At 46.6% G+C, this 25,223-nt stretch overlaps 1 protein-coding gene across 3 annotated transcripts in view; it reads left to right on the forward strand.

Annotated features, from left to right (window-relative positions):
- Nucleotides 1–25,223, forward strand: part of LOC125015946 (raftlin-like) — a 126,564-nt gene that overhangs the window by 82,362 nt on the left and 18,979 nt on the right. For all 3 annotated transcript variants that reach the window (XM_047598052.1, XM_047598054.1, XM_047598053.1), the window contains exons 6-7: nt 446–649; nt 11,823–11,941. In XM_047598052.1, the coding sequence (XP_047454008.1) occupies nt 446–649; nt 11,823–11,941 (323 nt within the window). The remainder of the gene's footprint in view (nt 1–445; nt 650–11,822; nt 11,942–25,223) is intronic.

Consider the following 25,223-nt stretch of genomic DNA (forward strand, 5'->3'; position numbering starts at 1 on the left):
CCGATGACCATGAAAAACCAACAAGGAGGCCAACATTTCTTGGCTTGTCAACACATCAATTGAGTTTCCCCCTGGTATCTCGAAAGGAAATAAATGTACTTCCAAATCATTATTATTATTACTGTGCTGCTTTGAGACTTGAAAAAGGGGGAACTCGAGTTGCTCCAAAGCAGTCGTTAACTGAAAGCCGTATACAATTCTTTACGTCAAAGCAAACATTAGACATGTTTAGAACTCCACGGCTCATTTCATCCAACGTCTCGCAGCTGAAGCGGGGGGGGGAGTTCTCCTCCACACTGAGCCAAGTAACACTCTGGATTCTCGCCACTGCTCGGCAGCGGTTCAGTAATGATAAAGTAAAATACAAGACTTACATTTGTACTGTCACAACTCTTACAACATGACACCAGCGTCTGAGTTTGGTTTTCTGTCTTTTTTGTAACAGGGGTGGATCTGCTGGCTCTGTACAACCACCCGCCGGTCCGTGAGGGCCAGGTGAAGTACTACACCGTCAAGGTGCCTCTGCGGGTTCAAAACTGTGACGAAGGGGTCAAAGGGGTGGAGGCCAACTGGCTGGATCACATGACCCAGCACTTCAACAACGGAGCCTCTCTGGTCGATGGATACTTCCACCTGGGCAACGTGAACGGTAAGACGGCATGACTCGCTGTGGAGACATCGAGGTTTCCCAGAAGAATGTCAGTGTGGAATGTCTTTAAGGTGCTTTTCAAAAGTTCAATCAGAAAGCATTTCAAAAGAATTTAAAAACTAGCATTAGCTCTATTATATTAAGAACACCTTCACTTTCGGCTCTGGCTTTTTGAATTAATGTTGTGCAGGTGCACTCGAAGGTCACACTATTCCAGTTATTATTACTTTGACTGTATCACCGGTTAAAATGTCATCATCAGGCAAATTTATATGAATCTCTGTAAAATTCTGTAGTACGTAGCGATGCATCTTTATCTGACGTTCGTTTTCCACCACAAAACTTTAAACAGCACATAGAAATTAACACTGATAGCAGAACCTTCAAATAAAGATACGATACGTCGTGATGGTCGACCTAAATCTGCAAGACTTTCACCCATAAAAGTGTGAACAGTCTGTGTTGGGGGTGAGTGGGGGTCCTTGTAGATGGAGGCAGCTCTCCCATGGACACTACACCAGTAGATGCTCTGCAGAGATGTTCAGTAGAGCCCTGGTGATCTTCTCAGCCACCTTCACCAGTCTCTTCAGACGTCATCATGATAGTAGTGCTGCCCTACCACATGTTGATGCAGCTGGTTAAGGTCCTCAGCCTCCTCGGGAAGTGTGGCCCCTTCTGAGCCCTCTTAAGTAGCTGTGTGGTGTCCAGTGTCCAGATGAGGTCTTCAGCGACGTGAACCCCCCGGTTGCATGAAGGTAGACGTCCAACGTCAAACATAAACCTCACGTTGCTACTAGCGGTCTGAAACAGATAGAAGACGCTGCATCTGTTCAAAAAGAAGGGTACACAGTGTGGCTCCCTAAATGATGATCTTCATTTGCTCGGGATGCTGTAGAAGCTCTAGTACATGGAGCTGCCGGGTATCCTCTTTTAAACTATTTCCTGTTTGGGTTTTCCTCTTCCATCAGACCCCGGCGGCTCTGTGCTCTGCTCCGACGCTGCAGAAATAAGCCAGCCGGGGTAAATAGGAGTCATAATTCATTAATCTGGGAAAGTGAACGCCTCAGCAACTCTGAAACACAGATAATTAACCTGATAACAAATTAGTGCCTCCTTGCATATTTTATGTCCTGAGAATGAACTAATGAAGTGGATTATTATTATTATTATGATTCAATTTTTTCTGCCTATTAGGGCCCTCTAACATATTTTACATTTTTCATGCCCTGCTAAGTTATGCATCGCTTCAACAGTGAAATTACTTGGTGAGGAGGGAAAGTGAATCGGCTACAGAATGAGACTCTCTGCATTCATCTAATTGTAGGACTGGATTCAGCTCGCAGCTTAAGCTCAGCCGCTTTAGAAAACCAACAACTTTACAGAGGTGAATGCTGTACTTTTTAGTTTTTTGGATTTGGTCTCTTGAGAGCAGCTGGCAGTGTGACATCAAAGCGGCCTCCCGTTTGTTGTTAGCAGCTAATTACATCAAACAGCCGTGCAGCTCAGGGCTTTAGATCCAGTATCCCAACCCCGCCGTCTCCATATTTAGCAGCTTCTTTGAGACGAGTTTGCGAATTCACGATGAGACACTCAACACGATGTGGGAGACCGTTTCAGCCCCCATGAGCTTCAAGGACGTGTTTGACAGCAAAACAGCAGCGCACTAAAGGACGGGGACTGACATGCAGTTGGATGGGAGATGGAAGTGACAGTAACAGCCTTGTTGTGAAGAACAAGGCGACTGGCTTGTCGTCTGCTGACAGACACATGTGCCGTCTAATGGCCGTGATTTTTATTTCACTTTGATCCTGTTGAGGTCGAGTGGCCTTTTCACTATTACTTACTTAACCGTGACCATGGGAAGTGTAGCTGAGCTGCTCTTCGCGTCCTTCTGAGTGACCTCGGTGATAACGGGGCGTTTTCTCATGCACCATCACGGGATTATGGGACTGTCATTTGTGGTTTTTACTGAAATGTCTCCTCTGTAAAAGATTACTCTAAGATTCTATATAAATTCCCATGTTTCATTCGGTATGAATTGCACTCTCATCGATAACAAATTCACTTTGAATCTACAGCTCATACCCGCTTCTTTAGAAAAGGAATGCAGTTCCTCGATTGGCCACTTGAGGCTTGATCCAAAAGTGAGTCACTCCTTAAATATTCAACCTTACAGAAAAAATAATCAATATATTTAAGGGCCTGGTGGCACTGACTGACAGGTGGGTGTCCTCGACGGTTGCAAGACTGTCTGTCTAGATCACGCTTAGATTTTCGCCGCCCTGATGCTAGTATCTCGGGGATGTGGGCGGCGACATCCTACGACATCATAACAAAAACTTACATTTGGACATACATCAACATGGCATTAACTACCTAAAATGATGAAAAAATTCCAAAGTGATTTAGTTTGACCCAAGTTCCAGCCACTAACATGAAAAGGGGGCGGGGCTTATGACCTATACTGCAACCAAACAGCAGGGGGAGCTCCACCTATTTTAACTATTGAGTAGCAGTCATGGCGTCCACTTTTTATACAGTCTATACATTCTATTCTTGCGGCCAAATATTAAAATGACATCAAATCTGATCAGCGTTAGCATTTAGCTCAAAGCTACATCCAGTTTGATGGCTTCGCTGTAAAGTTTGTGCAAACATCATCCAAAGCTCATGAGATTGCACGTTCCGAACGCCAGATGCACCAACCTCTGTGAGAGCAGACATGTGGTTTCAGCATGAATTTTACCGCTCTACTAATGTATATATCTGTCTGCTTGCTCATGAAGTGCTCTTAATAATTCATCTGAATAAGCCACATAGATGTAAATAGTTTATTAACCTTGGCAGCACGTGCACATGAGTGACATGTTTGTGTCCTCTGTTATTCTGTCCAGTAATTAAGTCAATTAAAAAGACAGATTGATGGTCCCAGACTATTTCTATACAAGAAACATAATTTGTCTCCTCCCCACCTCTTTGTCTGCATTCACGACATGCAACCACTTTACAGCCTCCAGTAATAACTCATAACTGTTTACCCAAGGATTTTTATTTGTGTGTATGTGTGTTGATCATTGAGGAGACAATGCTGGGCGGATATTTACACTCGGAGGTGCTTCACATTTTATTATATGTGGTAAAGGCCTGCTTCACCTTCAACCTTCATCTGCTGAAGAGCATTTGAAGGGCTCCGCTTGCAGGCAAACAGCCTGAAGGAGGGAAGAGCACGCTGGCCCAGTTTAAACCGAAAACCTTCAGCCTCAAATCCCCACAAAGACGACTGATTGGAAGGTTTGGAGTGGCTTTAATCCGAGGCGCATCAGAAATTACATTTTCTTTTTTTTTTTTGACAATACAACACATTTCACATTCTGATCTGCTCCAGTGCTGACGACATGCAACCAAGTTTAACCAAGTTAACCATACATTGAAAATAATTCATCATGATCCCATTGTTATGAAAGACCCATAATTTGATAATTGATTGAAATTAATTAGCCTTTCAGCTCTGAGCTTTTTGAAGCCTAAATTCTAAACAGTGGCATCATTTATAATCATCTTGAAAGCTCCTAAAGAGAAGCATGGCTGGATTATGAACAGGGACAGGGTGATGGGATAATATTGGTTATAATTTACCACAGGGGAAGCAATTAAATGCTTTTTTTGAAGGGTGCAGCTCAAAAAAATGGAAAGAAAACCAGCTGGGTTGATCAGTTAATGAGACCTGGATGCCAGAAGTGCACATGTAAGAAGACACTAACAGTAGAAATGGTAATGTTAAGGAAATTCAGAGAGTGATGATAAAAGAGATTCAGTCGACTGACGTGACAGAAATAGAGTTTAATCAAAGGGCAAATGGGAATTTTTACTTTTATTACTGAAATATATACAGCATATATGAATGCACTAAATCCCATGAAGCCAAATGGTCTAAATTTATTTAATTTTTTGTACTTTGAGTCTCTTAAAGCCCAGTTTATAGTCGCGTGTTATAAGCTGACGTCTCCCCAGATATGGAGACTGGTCTGAAATGCATTTCCTCATTCACCTGCTTCTGCAGCCAGACGAGCTCAGTGAGTTTCTCCTTTTCTCCACCTGCTACACACCATCTCCTCTATAGTCTGCGCTGCAGTGATTTCAGTGAAAGTAACCAGTGATACACATTTATTCACTTCAGCTCCGACGTGAGCTCCTCGTTTCCACTCTCCCTTTGTGTGAAAGTACAGAATCAAACTCAGCACAGCTGACTGGTCGCAGCTCAGGGCGTTAGTGGCGTAATTACGGAATAATGCTGACGGGTAGAAAGGCTCTGACCGGCCTAAGCTCCACACAGACGGCAGCAGAGTACAGCGGTCAGCCACAACATTATGACCACCGACAGGAGACGTGAAAGTCACGGTGTTCGCCTCAAGCCTCCAGGTAACATCGTGATGTCACGATAGGTAAACTGGTATTATTGGTGATGAGAGACGAGTTAATAATCTTGACAAGTTGATTTTTTAAAAGCATGAAGTCACGCGTGTGTTTTTGTGGTTTGCATCACTAATGTGTTGCATCACATCGCACCTGTAAAGATTATAGGACAATACAGCAATTTCTCCTCCTTCTTTTAAGTAGTAACCTGCATTTTGTCAAAGCTTGTACAACGTTGTTCCTGTTAGTCACAGCTGTCTTTTTTCTCTGGCCTTTTACTAAATGCTACGCTACCTTTCCTTTGTCTCTGACCGTCAGCTGTCGGGTACGATCCAGAGGGATGAACATTACACACAAAAACACACCGTGTCCCTGAGCTCCTTCTAAAGATGGGTTTCCATGGTGAAGCTGGATGAGAAAGCATTAAGGGACATTGTTTGCATATTCGTGTGCGTATTTGTTGTGTGTGTGTGTGTGTGCGTGTGTGTGTGTGTCGCTCAGACGATGAAAGTCCTGTTTGGTGTGGCGGCGGTGTTTGCGGTGAGTGGAGACCTCGCCTGAGCCACAGGGTCGGATATTATTGCAATATTGAATTTACAGATCTGAGCTGCACGCAGACCCGACTGTCATAAGACACGCATTAAAGATTCATCCACACTGTGGGACTGCCTGCAAAACAGGAACACACACACACACACACCCTGACTTCCACATATGCACAAAAACACACAGGCTCACACTACCTCCCAGCTGGATGAGGGGTAGTGTTTGTTTACTGAAGAATAGACAATAATGTTGTTGACGAGGAGTTTGCTTTTGTTACTTGTATAGCTTAAGCTATCTCCAGAGCCGCAATGAGGATTTGTAGCCTGGTTGTGAGACACTGAGCTATTCATATGCATGACAGTGAGCCCTCAGAGGTTTCTAAATTTGGGCAAAGCCAATGGAGGAAGAAAAAGAGGGAAGGGAAACCACATGCGTGGGATTCTGCGGGAGCGTTCTGACGAATTAGAACCGAGATGAACCCTGACGTGTTTGTGCATACACGGCGATCAGGCAGAACATTATGACCACTGACAGGAATGGTGAGTAACATCCACCGTTTTGGGACAATTCAGTGTTCTGCTGGGAAACTTACGCACCTGGAATTCATTCGTGTGGATGTTACTTAGACTTGTGGCACCCACCTAGACCATAAAACTCTTTCATAGCAGCAGCCATGCCCAGCTGGATGCACACACAAACACAGCACAAGGTGTTGACTTGGCCTCCAAATTCATCTCATCTCATCTTCTTCTACCACTTATCGTCACTAGCGTTGCCAGGGTTGCTGGAGCCTGTCCTAGCTGGACACTGGACAGATCACCAGTCCTATCACAGGGCTAACACAGAGATAAACAACACACTCACACCTAGGGTCACCTATTAGCCTATTGAGTAACCAGAGTACCTGGAGAAAACCCACACAGACACAAGGCCGCTGTGCTGCCCCCTCCAAATTCACTAGATCCCAAACTGATCAAGTATATGTGAGATGATCCAGGATGATGCAGGTGCATGGAAGGCCTACACAACATCAGGAATGTGGTCATAATGTTATGGCTGATGGGTGTACGTGCGTGCTCGATGCATGCCCGTCCCTGCGAGTGCTCGCAGTTTAACATGCGGGAGGTTTGACAGCAGCTCCCACCTCTCGAGTGCAGCCAGAGGACAGACTCTACACGGAGGCTCTCAGACTGAACCCTTCAGCTTCGGAGCACGAACTCAACAGTCACCACTCTTCACTTCGCATTAGCCGGTCTGAACCTGAGAATCCACACGCAGATGTGTTTAATAGAAGAGAGAAGATTTCCACTGAAGTAGCATCAGCGCTTGTTCTCAGGAACCTGTTAAAGAGAGAGAGAGTAAGGTGACTCTTGTTTATCGAGGATCTTGTGAGCGGTGGGATAATCCTGCTGTCATGCATCAGTACCTCGGCAGGCACACATCTGACAAAGAGACTGACAGCGTCAGTGATGAGCCAGGAACGCTGACAGTCCTCTGTCAGGTGAAGGGAATGGGTTCCCTCCCTCCATGTAAACTTTTTGTCAAGAAAATACAGTTATCATTTTAGTTTTATTATATTCGAGAGGTGGATGGAGGATAAATCTTTTTTTCTGCCGCGTGAGCCGACGCCACGGCTCGCTGAACGAGTCATTTAATATAACCTTGCGTTGGAGTTTATGTATTTAAAATGCATTTTAATTAGTCACACATTCTGGCCTGTGTGTGTTCTCTAAATTTGCAAACACAGCCTGCTACCCAGTCACCAGGCTGTCCATGCTCCGTTCGCTCCCTGCCAGCCGAAGTCTGCCTGGTAACCCGTGGTCAGGTGCCAGCCAAGCCAGCCAGCCAGCTGCCAAACATCTGGCTCCACGGGGTGAAAGACTCGCATCCAATCCACACACATTAGACGCCCTCACCTCTTCCCCCCTCCTCAGTCCCTCTCTGCGCGGACCTCCACTCGTCCTGTTTGAAATATAGATAAGCTGTCGGCGGCCTGTCTCCAGCTCAGAGGCAGCACCTGCCACGCATGTTTAAATCATGTCAAGCAGACATGACCGGGGGCAGGGTCACTTTTCCAGCTCGGCAGCAGCGGCGGCGGCGGCCAACTGGCCTTAAAGAAACATTCGGCAGAAGGTGCGCACATTGTGAATGTTTAAAGTGATGATTCAGAATGAATTAGTTGAGGTCTGCTCTCTTTAAAGTGAAGACAAAATGATGCAGTCCAGAGCGGTGACCTTTTACCAACGGCAGGGAAGCAAAAGTTTGTTAGTGCTCACGAAATCCCAGAGGAAACGGTTGACCTCTACTCTCCCGGAGAGTTTCTCTGTCCTCTTGTTTGTATACAAACTATAATGGCTGTTTTTTTTCTCACGTCCCACTAAACGGAGGAGCAGTTTTGAAGTAGCACCTTTAAACATGAGCTAAATAAGCTAAATGTGGTAAAGGACAGTGAATCACCAAAACATTCTGTCCTCAGTAGTTGGCTGATGGGAGCGAGCTGCACTGTTAGCTTCTCTTCTGCAGCCTCCGTCCGCGATTTCACCTCGGGACTGAACAGGCCAATTGTGAGGAACCTGACAGAGTCAATGTGTAATATGCATCTTCGTGATTGGCTCAGCAGCGATAGGGGCGGGGCCTACTGTGTACATACGGGTTAGACTGACAGGTCTCGGCTAGTGTGACTTTCTGTGTGGAAATGATGCGCTGTTGAGACTGCTCCTGTATCGCTGAACGAGTGAAAATATGTTGAAAAATTTCTAATGCCCAAAGACTTTGCACCCCCCGCCCCCGCTGTACCTCCCCCTGTTAAAGACCTGTGGTCTATATCCTGCCTCAAGTGGACATTGGAGGAATTGCATTTACACATTTTGCTGACTTTACATCCCTGGAAGCAGGCGCTTATGTGCTAATTCAACTTAGCATTACATTTTAATAAATGCAACAACAGCCTCAGTAATGCAATGCAAATTATTACTGAAATCAATGTACATCAGGTTGTGTACATGTCAGTGAATATTAGGAACTAATAGCTTCCAGACCGACTTGATGTTTGCACCCCACATTTACATATAAGTGCACCAAGGGCTAAAGTTTTCAGTGTGTGTCAGCACTCTTCGACGTCCACCGGGTGCTTGCTGCCGATCCTTTCTCGTGCTATTTGGGTGTTGATTTCAGCTGCTGTCACTCCTGCCACTCCAGCTCTGCTGACTCTCCCCTTCGCCATTTCCTTCGGTGTCTTTCAGTCCCAGCGCTGTCGCTCCCTGTTTTCCGTGCGACTGTATTTGCATGCCTCGCCCCTCGACCTTGAGTACGTGAGTCACAGGGGGGATCGAGAACAATTTTACCGAGGGTGCACCGTGGTTTCTGCAAGTGTAAACAACTTATCCTCAGTCGGCCCGCTGGCTGCTCCGCTCGGCTCTCAGTCAATAGGCGCAGGATAATGTTTATTCGTGCACGCAACCAATGCATTCCCCCGACGGACTCGGCGCCCCCAGCAACCGACTCCCTCTCTTTCCCGCTTCCCTCGTTCTCGCTCTGCTCCTTCTCCTCCTCCTCTGCAGAGAGTCGGTCTGCTTTATCACCAGAGACTGCAGGCTGCTCCCTGTAGAGCATCCAGACAGAAACCATGTGTCGATCTCACCTGAGTGATCCCTGTTACGCCGGCAGGGAGCCAACGTTTGGGCTGCGGCGCCTCGCACTTTCTACAAAATGTTTCTTTCCCATTTTACGCCGAACGAGAGGGGCTGGTGGTGGGATGAGGTGCAGGAATCGGGGAGGGGGAAAAGAGGAAGAGAAAGGGTGAAAGGGAAAGGAAGGGGTGAGCAACAATGTCTGTATTTGAGAGAGGCAGTGGATGTCTGAGAGATGTCTTCAATTGAGCGTGCACGAGTCCTAAATGGGTTTTCAGGGTAGGGGGGGGAAATAAAAGAGCCTGTCATCCTCCTCCTCCTCCTCTTTCTATCTACCTCTCCCTCCCTTCCTGCCTCTGCCAGCTCTCCAGCCACCTCTCATTCGCCCCTCCCTATTATTAAGGCCCAGTAATGAAATGTGGAGTGTCTTGTATTGGTGCCTGGGCCCCGGCAAACTGTATTAGTGTGTAAATGGTGTGGGGAGTAATGAGAAAGCACTCAGGCCAGCTGGGAAGGGCTGGGCCGCGGGGCCTTGCATTGTGTCCGAGTGTGTGTGCGCTTGCTTGTAATGTGCCTGTGCATCAAATGAATAACAAGAGACGCCGGGTGCACAGGGGTCCCGGGTTCGCGAGGGCCCGAGCGGCGTTTCTGCCTCGGATACCAATCCTGCGATTGTTAGCCTCCGACAGAAGAGAGGTTTTAGAAAATCTATTTGGTCAGCAGCACACAATCGGCTCACTTAATTCAAGTCCTCTTTTGAGGTGAATAACGCAGGCTTAGCAAAAGGATTTATACTTGGTGCCTCACGGATAGACTTCATTTAATCAGTGGCTACGTTTTTGCCATTACTAAAAATCTGTCCATCTTTTCTTTTTTTTTTTTTTGACCCTGCGTCCTCATCTTGGTACATTAAGCTTTAGGTTTGCAGCAGCTTATTCTGTTCATTTAAACCCGTTATCATCGTCTTAAGTGGACGCTTTAGTCTGCCATCTAGTGGTAGCAAAAGGTCAACACACTAGTCGGGGTAAGAACATAATTGCGGGCTGATTCATTTTGCAGCCGATCACAGGACAAAAGTTACAAAACCTCATCCAATTTTCCGATTGAAATTTGTTAATCTAACCACCTGAGACCCTGCGTCCTCATATGGGGACGTTAATTTGCATGTTTTATTGCAGCTTATTGTACTTCATTTAAACCCATTGTCCTCATTAGCGGACGCTTTAGTTGGCCATCTAGTGGTAGCAAAGGTTAAAACTTATTTGTTTATGCTTATTAATTTTTCTAGTTTCATATGACACACAAATTCAACAAATTAGCCATTTTTGCTAATTGGCAAGTACTCGTTTGAGGACGCTGGGACTTCATTGTTTGCAGTTCTGTCTTTTCACAGCCATGTTCAGGTATTTAAATAAACAGTTTTATATTTTGCGGTGACTTCTTTATAATGTAATAATCCTAGTGTCCACATATGAGGGCATTGTTTTTTTCCATAAACTACTACTTCCTGTTCAAAGATGATGCTTAGTTTTTATACGTCTTATGTCCTACTAATCCCAGAAATTAAAAATGCATACCAAATAAAAGCTTATTATTAACTTTTCTAGTTTGATATGACAGGTAAATTTAACAAATTCTATCAATAGCAACAAGCTACAATGTTGCTAATTAGCGTTTGAGGACGTTGGGACTGAATTTTTTCTGATCCTGTTTTCTGATAGTTTTATAATTCGTTACACATTAGTGACTTTATTGTATTATCCAGTGAAATAAGCCATGTGACTGTGGTATGTTGTATGTGGTGACTTTGTATATTGATTGCTGTGTATTGGGTGTGTGCTGTTCATGCCATGGGTGTGCATTGTGTTTGTCACATTATTGTTTCACTCTTGAGTATTTGATATAGTGATCTTCTATAGTGAACACTGCTGTTTGGTGGCACTATTGATAGGATAATGTGTCGTCAGACTGGCATTGTTTATGTGATGATTTTAGTCACCTGCTGTGGTCCCCTCTGTCACTTGCTACTGTGTATTTTTTTTTTTTTTGTGAGGGTATTGATTATGATATTTCTGGATTGCAGCATGGCCTCACCAGAATTTCCAAGCCACAATCACCACTGGGTCCTACTAATCCCAAATACCATGGAGAAATTAAATATGTATACCAATCTAAAGCTCAGGTCTCAGGAGGTTGAAGGAGTGGTTTTCAGTACTGATCCTCTGGACACAAAGGAGTTTTAAATCCTAGCTGCTTCTACACTGGCCTAGCTTTAGCCTTTAGTTGAGCATGAAAGCCAGAACTGATGTAGCGCTCCTTTTTTTAAACATCACAGAAGGGGGAATACATACTCGTTTTTGGGGGGGTTTTTTTCCTCCACACAGTCACCTTGCATAATGTATAAGTGCCCATTGCTCAACCAAATGGCCCACACCGCTGGCTATGTAATAAAGGGTTGTGCGTGAACATGGCTGAGTGATATCCCTCCATTTCCTCCGGCCCAGAGGCCAGACAAGACAGACACACTCCATCCAGTAAATACGCTTTTCACGGCTGGATTTTTTTTCCCCCCTTCTTCTCTGCAGATTTGCTGCCTAAGTCGGTGGAAAGCGTCTTCATCTTCCAGGAGGCTGGCGAGGGCGAGCCGAACGTGGCCAACCCGACATACGACGCCATCGTGGTGGAGCAGTGGACCGTCATTGATGTGAGTGGAAAGATCTTTCTTCTTTTTTTTCTTTTATGGTACAATGTCACAGGATTTGTGTCACTGGTGGAGAGGAATCTGAGCACTTCTCACATTGATTGCACAGTATTTTTTATGACTACTTTAAAAGCAGGTTTTTAATATTAAACGATACAGAATGGTGCATTTAAAGTTAAATGGATTCCAAGCACTGAAATCAGTTGTCACGCGAATTTTCTGCCCTTCCTCCTCCTCCTCTTCTTTCTCACCCTTCTATCAATCTTTGCCCCCAAAATCCCCAAAGGCAAATCTGGAAAATCTGAATTTATGGGACATGTGTCGTGATCGCTTGTCTTATCAGACGCCAAACAACCCCCTTATCTGCCCACCGATTAGTGTCTCTCCTCAACGAGTTCCAAGTTGGAAATTGATTTCTGTCTAGAGTTGAAGGGTTTGGGGCCAATTCTTCGCCTTTCGTCTCCATGTATCTGTGTGTGTTTCTGAGAGAATACATGCTTGTGCATGCAGCTGAATGTGAATGAGCGCGGAGGGCTCCGTGTGCGTCTGTATGTGTTTGCAGATGCTATCTCTATAATTGAATTTAGACTTTTTTTTTGTGGCCTGTGGCTGTCCATGTGTGAAAGGAGACTTTTGTCCCTCAAATGTGTCTCTGTGATTGACCAGCACAGAGCCGATGGCCACATGTGCCAATAAAAAAAAAAAAAAGACAGAAAGAAAGAAAGAAAGAAAGAAAGGAAAAGACTCGCGGTGCAGCCTCCCCCCCAGTCTGAGATGAACGGTTAATACTGTTACAGCTTAATGGATTTTAAGGCCTCCTCAGAAACGTCAGCCGTGAATGATGCCAAACCAACACCCAATGTTCCAGGAGATCCAATCACCTCCTCCACCGGGACTTTATCAAAAACCGTTTCACCCGAGTGATCTGCTCCGACGCCGAATCAGATCGACAACGCACTCCGTCACAAAGGGCGAGTGGGGCTGCACGTCATCCCCATTATTTGTGATAACTGCCTAAAATTGATATGCAAAGTATCCTCACAGCTCATTATTGTTTCAGCGCCAGGATAATTACTTTGATAAAAAAAAAAAAAAGAAAGAAAAAACGAGGCTGAATATTGATTGGCGGTGTTTCTTTTTTTTCTTTATATACAACAACTTCCTTTCTCCCGAATGCATCAAACGTTCATTTATCGAGAAAGTCTGACAGGTGGTTGGATGTGAGAAGCTCAGAGAAGACGAGGAGCAAAACAAGACGTTTCATTGAGGATGTGCAATCATTTATATTGTCATCAAGTGGGAGTGGATCATCTCATCGGAGTGTGGGAGTATTTTTAATTGTCTCATGTATAAATGAGTTACAACTTATTAGAAGATTTGCCAGTTATGAAAACTGAGCTCCTAACGGCATCAGATCTGCAGCTGTTTAAAAAGCAGCGTGGAGACAACTTCAGCAGAAAATCAGCAGAAATTATTTGTAGTTTTTCAGTTTATTTCAGTTTTATACAAAAACGTGATCATTTTAAATAGGAAACTTAAGTGACAGAGGCAAAGAAAACAAAAATAAACCAGGATCTGAGCGCGATGCAATAGTACAAGAAATAGCTCATGCAAGAAAAGGGACAGGTAGTTTTCAAAATATGCATTGTAAAATATTTAGTGGGTACAAAGAGTGCTGCTTATGACGTTAATGTTACAGGGACAGAGACGAGCACAGGGGCATGAAACTAAAGTAGTTGGGTCAACATATACAGTAACTGTAGGACTTTTTGTGTTTATCATAGTTGATCACATTTTTAAAATCAACATAGCAGCATTTTCCATATAAGATTTGATATATTACCAAAAATGAAATGTCTGTCATGATTATCTCAACTCAAATTAAATTTTGAATGAGCTCATTTTATTATTGTTTAGCTTATTAAAAGATGGTCGTTAATAAGTGACTGTTTCCATAATAAATAATTATGGATTTTATAAAGTTATATATTGATTCAGTTCTATTACAGGTGAGTTACATGAGCAGGTTGGAGAATTGTGCGTTCAGGTAGGAATGAATAACTAGAAGATATGAAGACAGGTTGATGAGTAAAACGCAGCTCTGCAGATTAGGAACACACAACTCCACAGAACAGATGACAACTTTATTAATTAGACCAAAAAAAATCACTCCAGAAGGAGGCGAAAATATGTAAACAAGGATACCTGGCCTAAAGACACAAACCAAAACCGCTCCAGTAGAAGAAAAACAAGAACTTAGCTGATATCAAGGACTTGGATGGAGGGCTGGTGTGTACGAAGGACGAAACTCTCTGGCACCGGACAAACCGTGACGCAAACTACACATGCACATAATGGAAAACAGGTGGAAATAAATGGAAATCAGGGAAGACAGACCAGTGATGACACATGAGGGAAGAACAAATAACCTGTTACATTTCAAAATAAACCAGGAGGTCATGAAACAAAACCTCACCACGTTGTGAGACACTGATCTAAACAGTTAACTTGGAATCTTTGATCCAAATTATTTCTACTAACATATAAATTACAAAAACACAATCATATTCATAGTCAAGTGAGTTTATCATCAATGTTAAACATTGACATTAATTGTAATAATAAACACAAAAAAAAAAAACAACATGACGTGAAAAGTCGACGTTGGTTCTAGATTTTCAGAATCTCTGATGAAAACAACAAAGTCAAATGTCAAAGTGACAAACTGAGAGTCTGAGGGAGCGGTTTGTGTTAAATGACAGCCGACACAGCTTCACAGCACAAAAACAACAAAACGCATCCTGAGACAATCAGCGGAGGAGAAAGTAAAAGCAGACGCACGGCATCCAGACGGGCTGCAGAGATTCAGCATAAAAATGTCATCAGGACTAAAGAGCCAGACGCCTCCTGTAGCAAAACAACACGGCTCTGGGACAGATGTCCTCAATACGTTAGAAGATGCATCATTCGCCTGAACGTTTCTATCCTGAGCAAAGGAAAAAAAATAAAAAAATGACCTGAATAAAAACCATATGGGTGATGGTGTCTGAAAATGAATAACTCATCAAGTGTCTCTGCTATAAACCTACAATTAGGACCAGCCTCTCATGTCTCTGTCCGTGGGGATAATCGATGCAGGAGCTGCCTCGGAGCTAATGTACTAAAAAACCCTCTTTACCGTCACAGGAGCAAACAAAACATGTTGGTGTTGAGACGTCAGCCGGGCTCCGTGTTAATACGTTCGGCTGCTGTGAACTGCAGCAGGAGAATTTATTTTTCAAGAGGGACTAAGTGCATTAGCAGAGAGGTGTTGTGAAGGAGTCACAAAAACATCCATTTTTGTTTTTTGTTTTTTTTTGTTTTGTTAGAAGATGAACAGATATTCAGCCTAGCTGGTGCGTGCACACGAGGAGTCTGATGTTTCCAAGAAGCTTCTCTTTCATACCTTTTTAAAAAATGTTTTTTTATGACACCATTATACACTTCAGCTCTGCCGGGGCCCGGCGGTGGGTCCATTACAGTAAATGCATGTAGTGCAACAAGCTGTATTTTTGAACCCTCAAGATGATGCGGTGATTTTACAAAAAGGATGCAGCGTGTTGCGCCGAGCTGTTCGAAAACATCCCAGCTCTGGTTGGAGAAGTTCATGCACCGTGAGCTTCAAAGAGCCCATCAGCTCAGCGGCAATGCATCAAAACCTCTGGCTGAGCTGTGGCTGATTGAGTTGCATCGTGGGTAATGTAGGCACCTCTGACAAGCGGAAAGAAACGAACGCTCACTCTGGTTCTGCTGCATCAGTTTTTTCTTTGAGCTTCAACCGTTGTTCTTGGGAAATGCAGCTCAGAAAACAAAGTTTATTTCATTTAAAGAAAAAGACGAAAATACTTTCGCCTCTGCAGTCGTGCCCTTTTTATTCGAACCTCCTCAGGTGTTTTTTAGCACAATTACGGCTCATGAAGCACCCAAAGACGCCAGCACTGCCACTGAAAGGCCAGTTGTGTTGCAGAGGGACGTGACACACATTACATTAGAAGTAATGATCTCACACCTGACAGAGCTCCGAGCGTCCAGACCACATTTCGTCTAGTTCAAAAAGGTCGCCCTTTAACACACTGAAAAGACTAATAATCAGCCAGCACGCACTTCATGATGCATAACTCTGGTATTCTGCTGTTAATAAGGGGAAGGGAAGTAGGATTCCTGGTTTTCATGTAGTGTGGAGCCGGTTCAGTTTAGGTGAATGAATCTGAGCAAAACTCTAAACTTGAACGACTTTAAAATGAGTGTTTCACACTGACCCTTTGAAACTCCTCTCATCGGAACAATTACGCCGGCCACCGACTTTTGTTGCTCTAATTAGGTGGAACAGAAATGCAGCATGGCTCCTCCAGCGAAACCTGCAGCTCCTCGAGAAAATGACTCCCTCTGTGCGGTGACCAGTGTTTCACACATAACAAGAAGAAATGATAAGAGGAACAGGAGACGAGGCAGAAAGCTAAACCCGCCCTCTGTCTGGTTACACAACGCAGCAAATGCCTTGTTTATGGGCGTTGTGAGGACGGCTGCTTTATGAGTCCTGCAAAAATAATTCAAAGTGTTTTTCCTCTATTAAAATTGATAGTATCAGGGATCTGAAGATGGATTTATTTACGAGCTGTTGTTTTTTTTTCTCTAGATCACCGGTACAGCCGGTAAATAGCTTTTGATATTCCAGTTGATTGTCAGTAAAAAATGTTCTCAAGCGCTGCCTTTTGGCTCGCTCCCTCCTTGATCCTGACAACTCCTTTACCCAAAGACAAAGCCGCAAAATAAATAAATAACTTTAAAAAGGAGAGAGAGCGTCTACTCCTGAAGAAAAAGGCTCCGTGAAAGTTAATATTGGCGGAATTCAAATTGAAGGAATGGCAGTCCAAAGTCAAAGGAAGCGAAAGGAGCTTAACAGCGGCAACATTGTTGTCACTCATGCCTGGAATTCGCTTGCATCCCCGGCTTTGAAGAGCAACACTTCACAGTCTCCGCAAACTAAATTACATCTAAAATGGGATTAGGGCCCAACATCACAGCGTCTGTGTGGCAGAGAGGAATCTTCTCATAAAAAGACACACACATATTTCATCTGTCTGCTGGGTTCAGTGCATTCACCTCAGTGTTTGGTAAAAGGCTTCAGACTTTAATGTCAAACCCCGTGTGTTATTTACGGTGCACAGTCGCACACGGCGCTCAGCGTTTGTCCGCGGGCGCATGCTGGGGCCTGTTTGTGGAGCGCCGATCGTTCAGGTCGCCTGTCCATGATATCTCTGTTCTGTCTGAGTGAGGTGAGAGAAGAGCTGACCTACATACGGGGGAGAGTAATTTGCACTGTTCCTGCAAGTGAGAGATCTCACCGCTGCTGTCAGGCGACAAGTCGATGTCGGCGCTGATACCTGCAGGATGAGGGGGAAAGAGCTTTTGGCCTCTGAGGAGCAGGTTGTTTTCACGAGGTGCAGTAAGATATGAGGAAGCAGAGTTAGTCGTCTAAACGAGGTCACACGTTTCTGATTGAGTTAATTAGGTTCATTTTTTTCATTTTTTTAAATCTGGTGTCTTGTTTAGAGACTGTTTTGCACCGGCTATGTAGCAGTAAGTAGTTTCTTTGTCAAACCTGGAGAGAGAAGTAAATGAGAGACTAGCCCGGAGCCTCGCCTGCAGCAGCAAGGAATATGAAGGAAGCGCTGTTAGAAAAAAGGTTTTGATCCTATGAGTTGATCATCTGTGGCTGGTAAATACAGACTAGGAGACGTTTCTGATGATAGCCAGACTCAGTTCTAATCAGAGTACGAGTCAATGTCAAGAAGGAGAAAAAATATCTTTGCATTCGCATCAGAGCCATTTTGTTGTAAACGATTTCAGTTCCACGATGCTCAGACGCGACGTATGGTGACGCAAAGTGATGCATGGCCGTCACGTGTAATACAGTCCGTCCCATGAGAGGCGCTAATGCATGTAATGAACTTATTAACCACTTTGTTTTACAACAGAAGAGGACTTGGACACATATCGGGAGGAGAGCATTGACTGTTTATACTATGGATAAACCCATCGTGACGTCACCCATTGGATTCTGATTTGATGTAGAGACCTGCCCACCAAACTCTCCGCTACCTGTCACTCAAAGTGGGAACGCCCTTAATTATGCAGAATTTTAAACTTTAATAATAAATAAACAAATGAGTTACAGAAAAATCACCCCCTGTACAGTCGTCATGAATAGGTTTTTGTACCAGACTGTAAACATGCAGTTTTTTGCACTTCTACATTCATCGAACAGACCTGGAGGTGGAATTTATTTGTTCTGAACAGAACCGAAATACGTTTAAAAGCTGAAAGAAAACCTGGCTGAAAGTTTATTGTCCAAAAATGGGCAGGTGGAAGTAAAACTTATCTCTAAAAACTAAATACAAGATGACTCACGATAAAATAATGCCCTCCTCCTCAGTAGATGTTTTTTGTTATTTTTGTGACCTGGCTGGAAGTTCTTTGCAGGAGCAGAATTATTTCCCAGTGAATTCCCAGTTTCAGAAAACATATATGTGCATGGATTTCCGTTTAGTATCCGCTCCACATTTGCGTCAACGCGTATTTATCAGTGTTTCATCTGAGATATAAATACTGGAGCAGAGCCGGAGCGTAATCAGTTCCCATCGGAACGACTCCAGACCAGTTTTCAGGGGCTTCCTGGAATATCCTGATGCTCCAGATGAAACTAACTCGGAGAAAGAACTCAGAGGCTGTTGACAGCAGGCATACGTCATGCACAAGCATCAACCGGCGCCGATGCAATTATTGTTACTACCAGAAATGGGAGATAAAAACTCAATTCGATTTTATTTATATAGCGTCAAATACAATCCACATTGTCTCAGGATGCTTTACAGAACCCGGAGCCTGAAAACCCCCCAGAGCAAACACTAAAACGACAGTGGCAAGAAAATCACTCCCTTTAATCAGAACCCAGCAGAGGAGGAAACATCAAGTGTGTCTAGACAAAGCACATTCAGTAGTGGAGAGAGCTACTGCACGCATTATTGAGACAATGCAGAAAGATTAGTGGGGATACACTGGTTAAAGGTTTAAGGTACTTCACATATATATAAAACGAAAGTTACGTATGTAACTACGGTTCTATGAATCCTGGATGACCGCCAGAGGCGGTGCTTCAAGCACTGAATGCATCCATCTCGCGCATGCGCAGGTCGAGTATTATACCAACAAAGTCACCTGTGACCCCTGATGACCCCGGTCACCTATATCTTCCGGTGACATCAGAGGATCGGTTCCTGCAGAATCTTCTCGCGAGTGCACGAGGATTCTGAGTGACGGAACGCTCTGGCGGTCATCCAGGATTCATAGAACCGTAGTTACATACGTAACTTTCGTTCTATTTCATCCTTACTGACCGCCAGAGGCGGTGCTTCAAGCACTGGATGACCCATAACAACAAAGTCACGAAGAATTCCAATGCATACCTCATTGAGAGGAAACAGCAGAGTCAGGCAACAGGACCACACCCATCGGATGGGGGGTGGCAACATTCACCCGATAGAACCTGGAGAAGGTACTTGGTGATGCCCATGATGCTGCATCACAGATGTCTTCCAGGGGCACACCACGCAGGGCCGCCCATGATGTTGAGACGGCCCTGGTAGAGTGGCACCTCACCCCTGACGGCAGGGGATGACCACCTCCTTTATATGCGTGGGTGATGACGTCAACAACCCAATGAGACAGTCGTTGTTTGGAGAGAGCACAGCCTTTCCTAGGACCACCATAGCAGAGGAAGAGCTGGTCTGACCGTCTTATACCTGCGGTCGCAGTTACATAGGTTCTCAGAGCCCGCACAGGACACAGCAGTCTTAACCTGTCCTCCCCTGCTGGGGGGACAAGTTGTGCTAGGTGGATAGGTCGATTGAGGTTCAATGACGACAGAACCTTCGGGAGAAAGGCTGTGTTTGGCCAAAGAGTAACCCCTGAACCATCCGAGTTCCACCTCAGACATGAATCACTGACGGATAGAGCATGTAGCTCTCCGACCCGCTTTGCTGAAGCAATGGCAAGGAGAAAGGCAGTCTTAACAGAGACCCACTTCAGCTCTGCCTGTTCCAGGGGTTCAAAGGGAGGCAAACACAGAGCATCTAGCACCAGGTGCAGATCCCATGCTGGGGCACGTTGTGCTCGTGGGGGTCGCAACCGCCACGCCCCCTTCAGAAAAAGTGACACCAATCTGTGGCACCCTACTGTGTCATTTTCCACCCGAACATGTCGAGAGGAAATGGCTGCCACATACACCCTCAGAGTAGCCGGGGACCGACCCTTATCCAAGAGTGACTGGAGGAACTCCAAAATCTTAGGGATTGAACAGTTCACAGGGTCCTCACCCTGTCTGAACACCACTCAGTGAACAGCTGCCACCTATTTTCATATTGCAACCGGGTAGAAGGCGCCCTGGCATTCAATATGGTATTACGGACAGAATTTGAACACTCTGTCAGTAGGGGGTTGGGCCCTGCAGCGGCCAGACCCATAGCTGCAGGCGAGGAGGGTCGGGATGCCAAATCTGGCCCTGTAACTGAGACAGGAGATCTTTCCTGTCGGGGAGGCGCCATGGTGAGCTGCGGCAGAGCCTGCTCAGCAATGGGAACCACGTCCTGCTGGCCAAAAGGGGGCTACCAACAGCAGTCTGTGGCCCTGCTGGAGGACCCTCTGTAGCGTTGGAAAAATCAGAGGGATTGGCGGAAACGCATAGAGAAGACTGTCTGGCCAATCGTGGGCAAGAGCGTCCTGACCCAGAGGGCTGCTCTCTTCTGTCAAAGAGAACCAGAGAGGGCAATGGGTCGACTCCTCCGTGGCAAACAGATCCACCTCTGCCTTGCCAAAGACCTCCCAGATTTTGAGAACGACCTCTGGATGAAGCCGCCACTCCCCTGGCGGCGGTTTGTAACGAGAGAGGAAGTCGGCAGCCTGGTTCTTTTCCCCGGGCAAATACATTGCTCTCAGGCTGGCCAGACGTGGGGCTGCCCACAACAGCAGGTCCCGGGATGCCTGCAACAGTTGGGCAGACCTGGTGCCCCCCTGGTGGTTTATGTGGGAGACGGTTGAGACATTGTCCGACCGTATAAGCACATGTCGGCCTCTCAGGAAGGGAAGGAAGAAAAGCAGTGCCCTGTGCACAGCCCACAGTTCTAGAACATTGATATGCATCGAGCGGTCTCGAGCAGACCACAGCCCCTGAGCTGTCCGGTTCTGCCACACGGCGCCCCACCCTGAGAGGGAGGCATCTGTTGTGATGGCTTCCCGACGGGATGCAATGGAACCCAAGGGCATGCCCTGAAGGAGAAATGATCTCTCTCTCCATGGGGCCAGAGCAAGAAGGCAACAGCGTGACACTCTGAGTCTCCTGTGCCTGTGCCATCGAACATCGAAATGAAAGCTGTGCAGCCACCTCTGAAGAGGACGTAGCGACAGCAGTCCCAGAGGAACCACATTGGCAGCAGCCGTCAGTTTCCCGAGGAGGCGCAAAAAACTCCACATAGCGCAACCACCTGCCTTCCTGAAACAAGAGAAGGAGGCGGAGAATGTCGTCCACCCGCTGTGGTGACGGACAGGCCTTCATGGCGACTGAATCGAGAGTCATTCCGAGAAAGAGTGTGCTCTGCGAGGGAACCAGGCAACTCTTGGTAAAATTTACCTTCAGGCCCAGTCGGGCCACGTGGGACAGAAGATGTGTCGTGTCCAGGGCCACCTGAGATTGGGACGGTGCACAGATGAGCCAGTCGTCCAGATATGGGAGGACCTTCATGCCCTGCGACTGCAGGGGTGAGAGGGCTGCCATCATGCACCTGGTGAAAACCCGTGGGGAAGGGAGAGGCCAACGGGAGCACCCTGAACTGGTAATGACGCCCGTGAAAAGCGAACCGCAGAAACTGTCTGTGGTTTGGAGCTATGGGGACATGAAAGTAGGCATCCTTCAGGTCTATTGATGTAAACCACTCCTCTCTGGCCACAGTGCGCAGAACCTCTGCATTGCTGAGCATGTGGAACCTCAAGACCTTCAGGAATCTGTTGAGACCCCTCAGGTCGAGGATGGGACGGAGTCCGCCGTCTTTCTTTGTTACTAGAAAGTAAGTGGAGTAGAATCCCCCTGGTTGCAACAGGGGATCTACTGGCTCGATGGCACCTTTGTCCAGGAGGACGGACAACTCCTGGCTGAGGGCTTGGGCTTTTGCCGGGTCGCGTATGGTGGTCATCTTGACCCGGCCATAGGCTGGGGGCCGGCGTCGGAACTGAAGTTTGTACCCGTGGGTCAAGGTGGAAAGCACCCAGGGGTCCCTGGTGGAAGCAGCCCAGTAACTGAGCTGCTGCTGGGAAAAACAGCCGACGACCGGCCCCTGGGCCTCAGCGCCGGGTCCCCCGGCCTCTAGAGGCTCTGGGGGCACGACGGGCAGCATGAGAGGCCTGAGGTTGCCTAGAGGGCAGCTGCTCAGAGGCCCGAAAACCCCGTGCCTGCTGGTGGGCAGGCAGTGAAGGTGTGCGCTGAGACCTGCGATAGCTACTGGGATAAGCCTGTGGATGAGGCCGGCGCTGGGGGGCAACTGAAGAGCTCCTAGGGCCGCTAGGAGGGGGCATATTCCTTTGAAGCTCAGACAGCTGAAATCGAGTCTGTCTGGCTTGAACTGTGCGGTTAAGCGCCTCTAGAGCCGCAGACCCAAATAGCTCCCCAGGTTCCACCGGAACACTGCGGAGAGTTCTCCTACATGCATCAGTCAGAGGAGATTGCGCCAGCCAAACCTGACGGCGAGCCTGGACGAGAGTGGACATCAATCGCCCCAGCTCTCTAGACATCAGCGCGAATGCCTGCAGGGAAGCGTCGCTGAAATTGTGGACGGGAGCATCCACTGTAGTCTCCTGCAGGGATGCTGATAGCGCGAGCAGCAGGTGGGACATAGAATTACCTATGCGTCCCATGCGTGCCGCTGCGTCATAGGCTTTACAGATTAGGTCATCCGTAACCCGACACTGGGGACGAGGACACCTCGCATCTGGCCTCAGAGCCTCATCAGGCGAGACAATCAGAGCAGCTATAGGGGGCTCAATTGCTGGCATGCGGCCCAAGCCAAATCTGGGTGCATCCTGCATGGCTGCCAGGGTGCGGCCATCAGATGTTGCATGAGAGAGAGTTCTAGAATCCCTCCAACATGCATGCAACTCCCTCAGATACTCTTCTGATGGGGGGACAGTAAAGTTAGTGTGGGATGGACCACGCCTGAAGAAAGCACTGGCTGGAGCCGACTGAGCTTGCGGTAGGTCTAACTGCAAACGGGCCAGGGCCATACGAATGATGGCTCCCATTGAGCCATCATCAGAACCACCAGCGGAGCTGTGGGTCGATGAGCAGGAGCCTGCCGCGGAAGCACGGGAGGTTACATCCTGCGCAACCACTTCCGGCTCATATTCGGCAAATTGAGTGGCTGACGCCGCCATGGAAAGCACATCTTCCTCCGGCTCCAAGGTGGCCGCTGGAGGCACTGAAGCAGCTGGCTCCCCTGCACTAGTCCCAGACTGGAAGGTTAGGAAGAGGGATTTCATATTATTAATTTCTGTTGTTAACTGGTCCACCTTGGAAGCAAGGCTGGACTCCTTAACCCTCTTCCTGGAAGTGGGGACTGCTGTCTCGGCAGCACGACGTTTGGGCCTGCCAGACCGAGTTGGAACCACTCCCTGTGCTGGGGTCAGCTGTTCAGCTGATGGGCTGAGGGTCAACAGTTGTTCTACCTCAGCTAGTCTGGCAGCCCTCACTGCCCGGGGCATGAAGCTGCAGTTCATGCAGGCGTCATCTGAAAGAGCCTCCTTCAGATGCTCAAGGCCGAGGCATGAGGGACACAAATCATGGCCATCTTCAGGCTGCAGAGAAGCCATACAGGCCGAACAAGAATGGTTGCCAAACATGGTGACAACCAGGAAAACAAACAGAAAGCAACAGACAGTGGGAGAGGGAGCGAAACCGCCGCCGTCACCAGATAAATGTTGCAGGAGATGAGTTAGCCTCAGCGGGAACACTGCTACCAACTACAAAATCACACCTATGCTGGGAGCGGGAGCGTAAGCACTGCCTTCACCAGTTAGGGGTATTTGCACAAAACGGGCACAGTCAAAATGGCACCACAATACACAAACTAAGGTAGGCCGAGCGAAAAACGCCGGTAATAATTAATAGGGAAAGAAAAGTATCAAACGGTCAAGAAAATGACCGCTGATGCACATCAATCAACTGAAATACCAAGTGCAATGCAAATGCCGGGAGAGGGAGCGAAATCACTACCGTCACCAACAAGTGAAAAATGCAACACAAAACGAGTACAATCGGTTGCAACCGATAGTCAACGGCAAGCACACGCAATGCCTACAGCTAATTGGCAAACATTAGCGGTACAGATGCTGGGAGAGGGAGCGAGGTCACTGCCTTCACCAGCAACTGAAAAATAATACAAATATATAGCGGTACAAATGTCGGGAGAGGGAGCGAGGCCACTGCCTTCACCAACAATTGAAAATATAATACAAATATATAATACAACCATATACCGGTACGAATGCCGGGAGAGGGAGCGAGGCCACTGCCTTCACCAGCAAACGAAACAACAAAACAAAGCGAATGCAAAAGGGTTGCACCGATAGTCAGCACTAATGGCAAGCACACGCAATGCCAACAGCTGATTCACATAATATTATGCCGGGAGAGGGAGCGGGAACACTACCTCCACCAACAAACAAACAAATACAACCAACGAGTAACCGGTTGCACTTAAGAATGTATATAATAGAACGAAATAAACTTATCCAACCGAGGATGAAAAGCCGATGCAGATGTGTCCGCGGCAAACCACAAACCTCTCGGCGGAGTCCGTTGCAGCCTTTGGAGGGGCGAGCAGCTCGCGGCTCCGACGAAACGTCGCAAGGCTACCGGCAACGAAGCAATAGCCACTTAGCTTTAGCTAGCGTAGTGGCGTGCAGTTACCTGCGAAGCGAGAAGATGAAAAGGAACCGATCCTCTGATGTCACCGGAAGATATAGGTGACCGGGGTCATCAGGGGTCACAGGTGACTTTGTTGGTATAATACTCGACCTGCGCATGCGCGAGATGGATGCATTCAGTGCTTGAAGCACCGCCTCTGGCGGTCAGTAAGGATGAAATAGAATGCATTTATTTCACTAAATTACCAACAGTATTATATATTTTTTTTAATCTGCA

The sequence above is a fragment of the Mugil cephalus genome, chromosome 11 (assembly GCF_022458985.1).
Source record: "Mugil cephalus isolate CIBA_MC_2020 chromosome 11, CIBA_Mcephalus_1.1, whole genome shotgun sequence".
Lineage (NCBI taxonomy): Eukaryota > Metazoa > Chordata > Actinopteri > Mugiliformes > Mugilidae > Mugil > Mugil cephalus.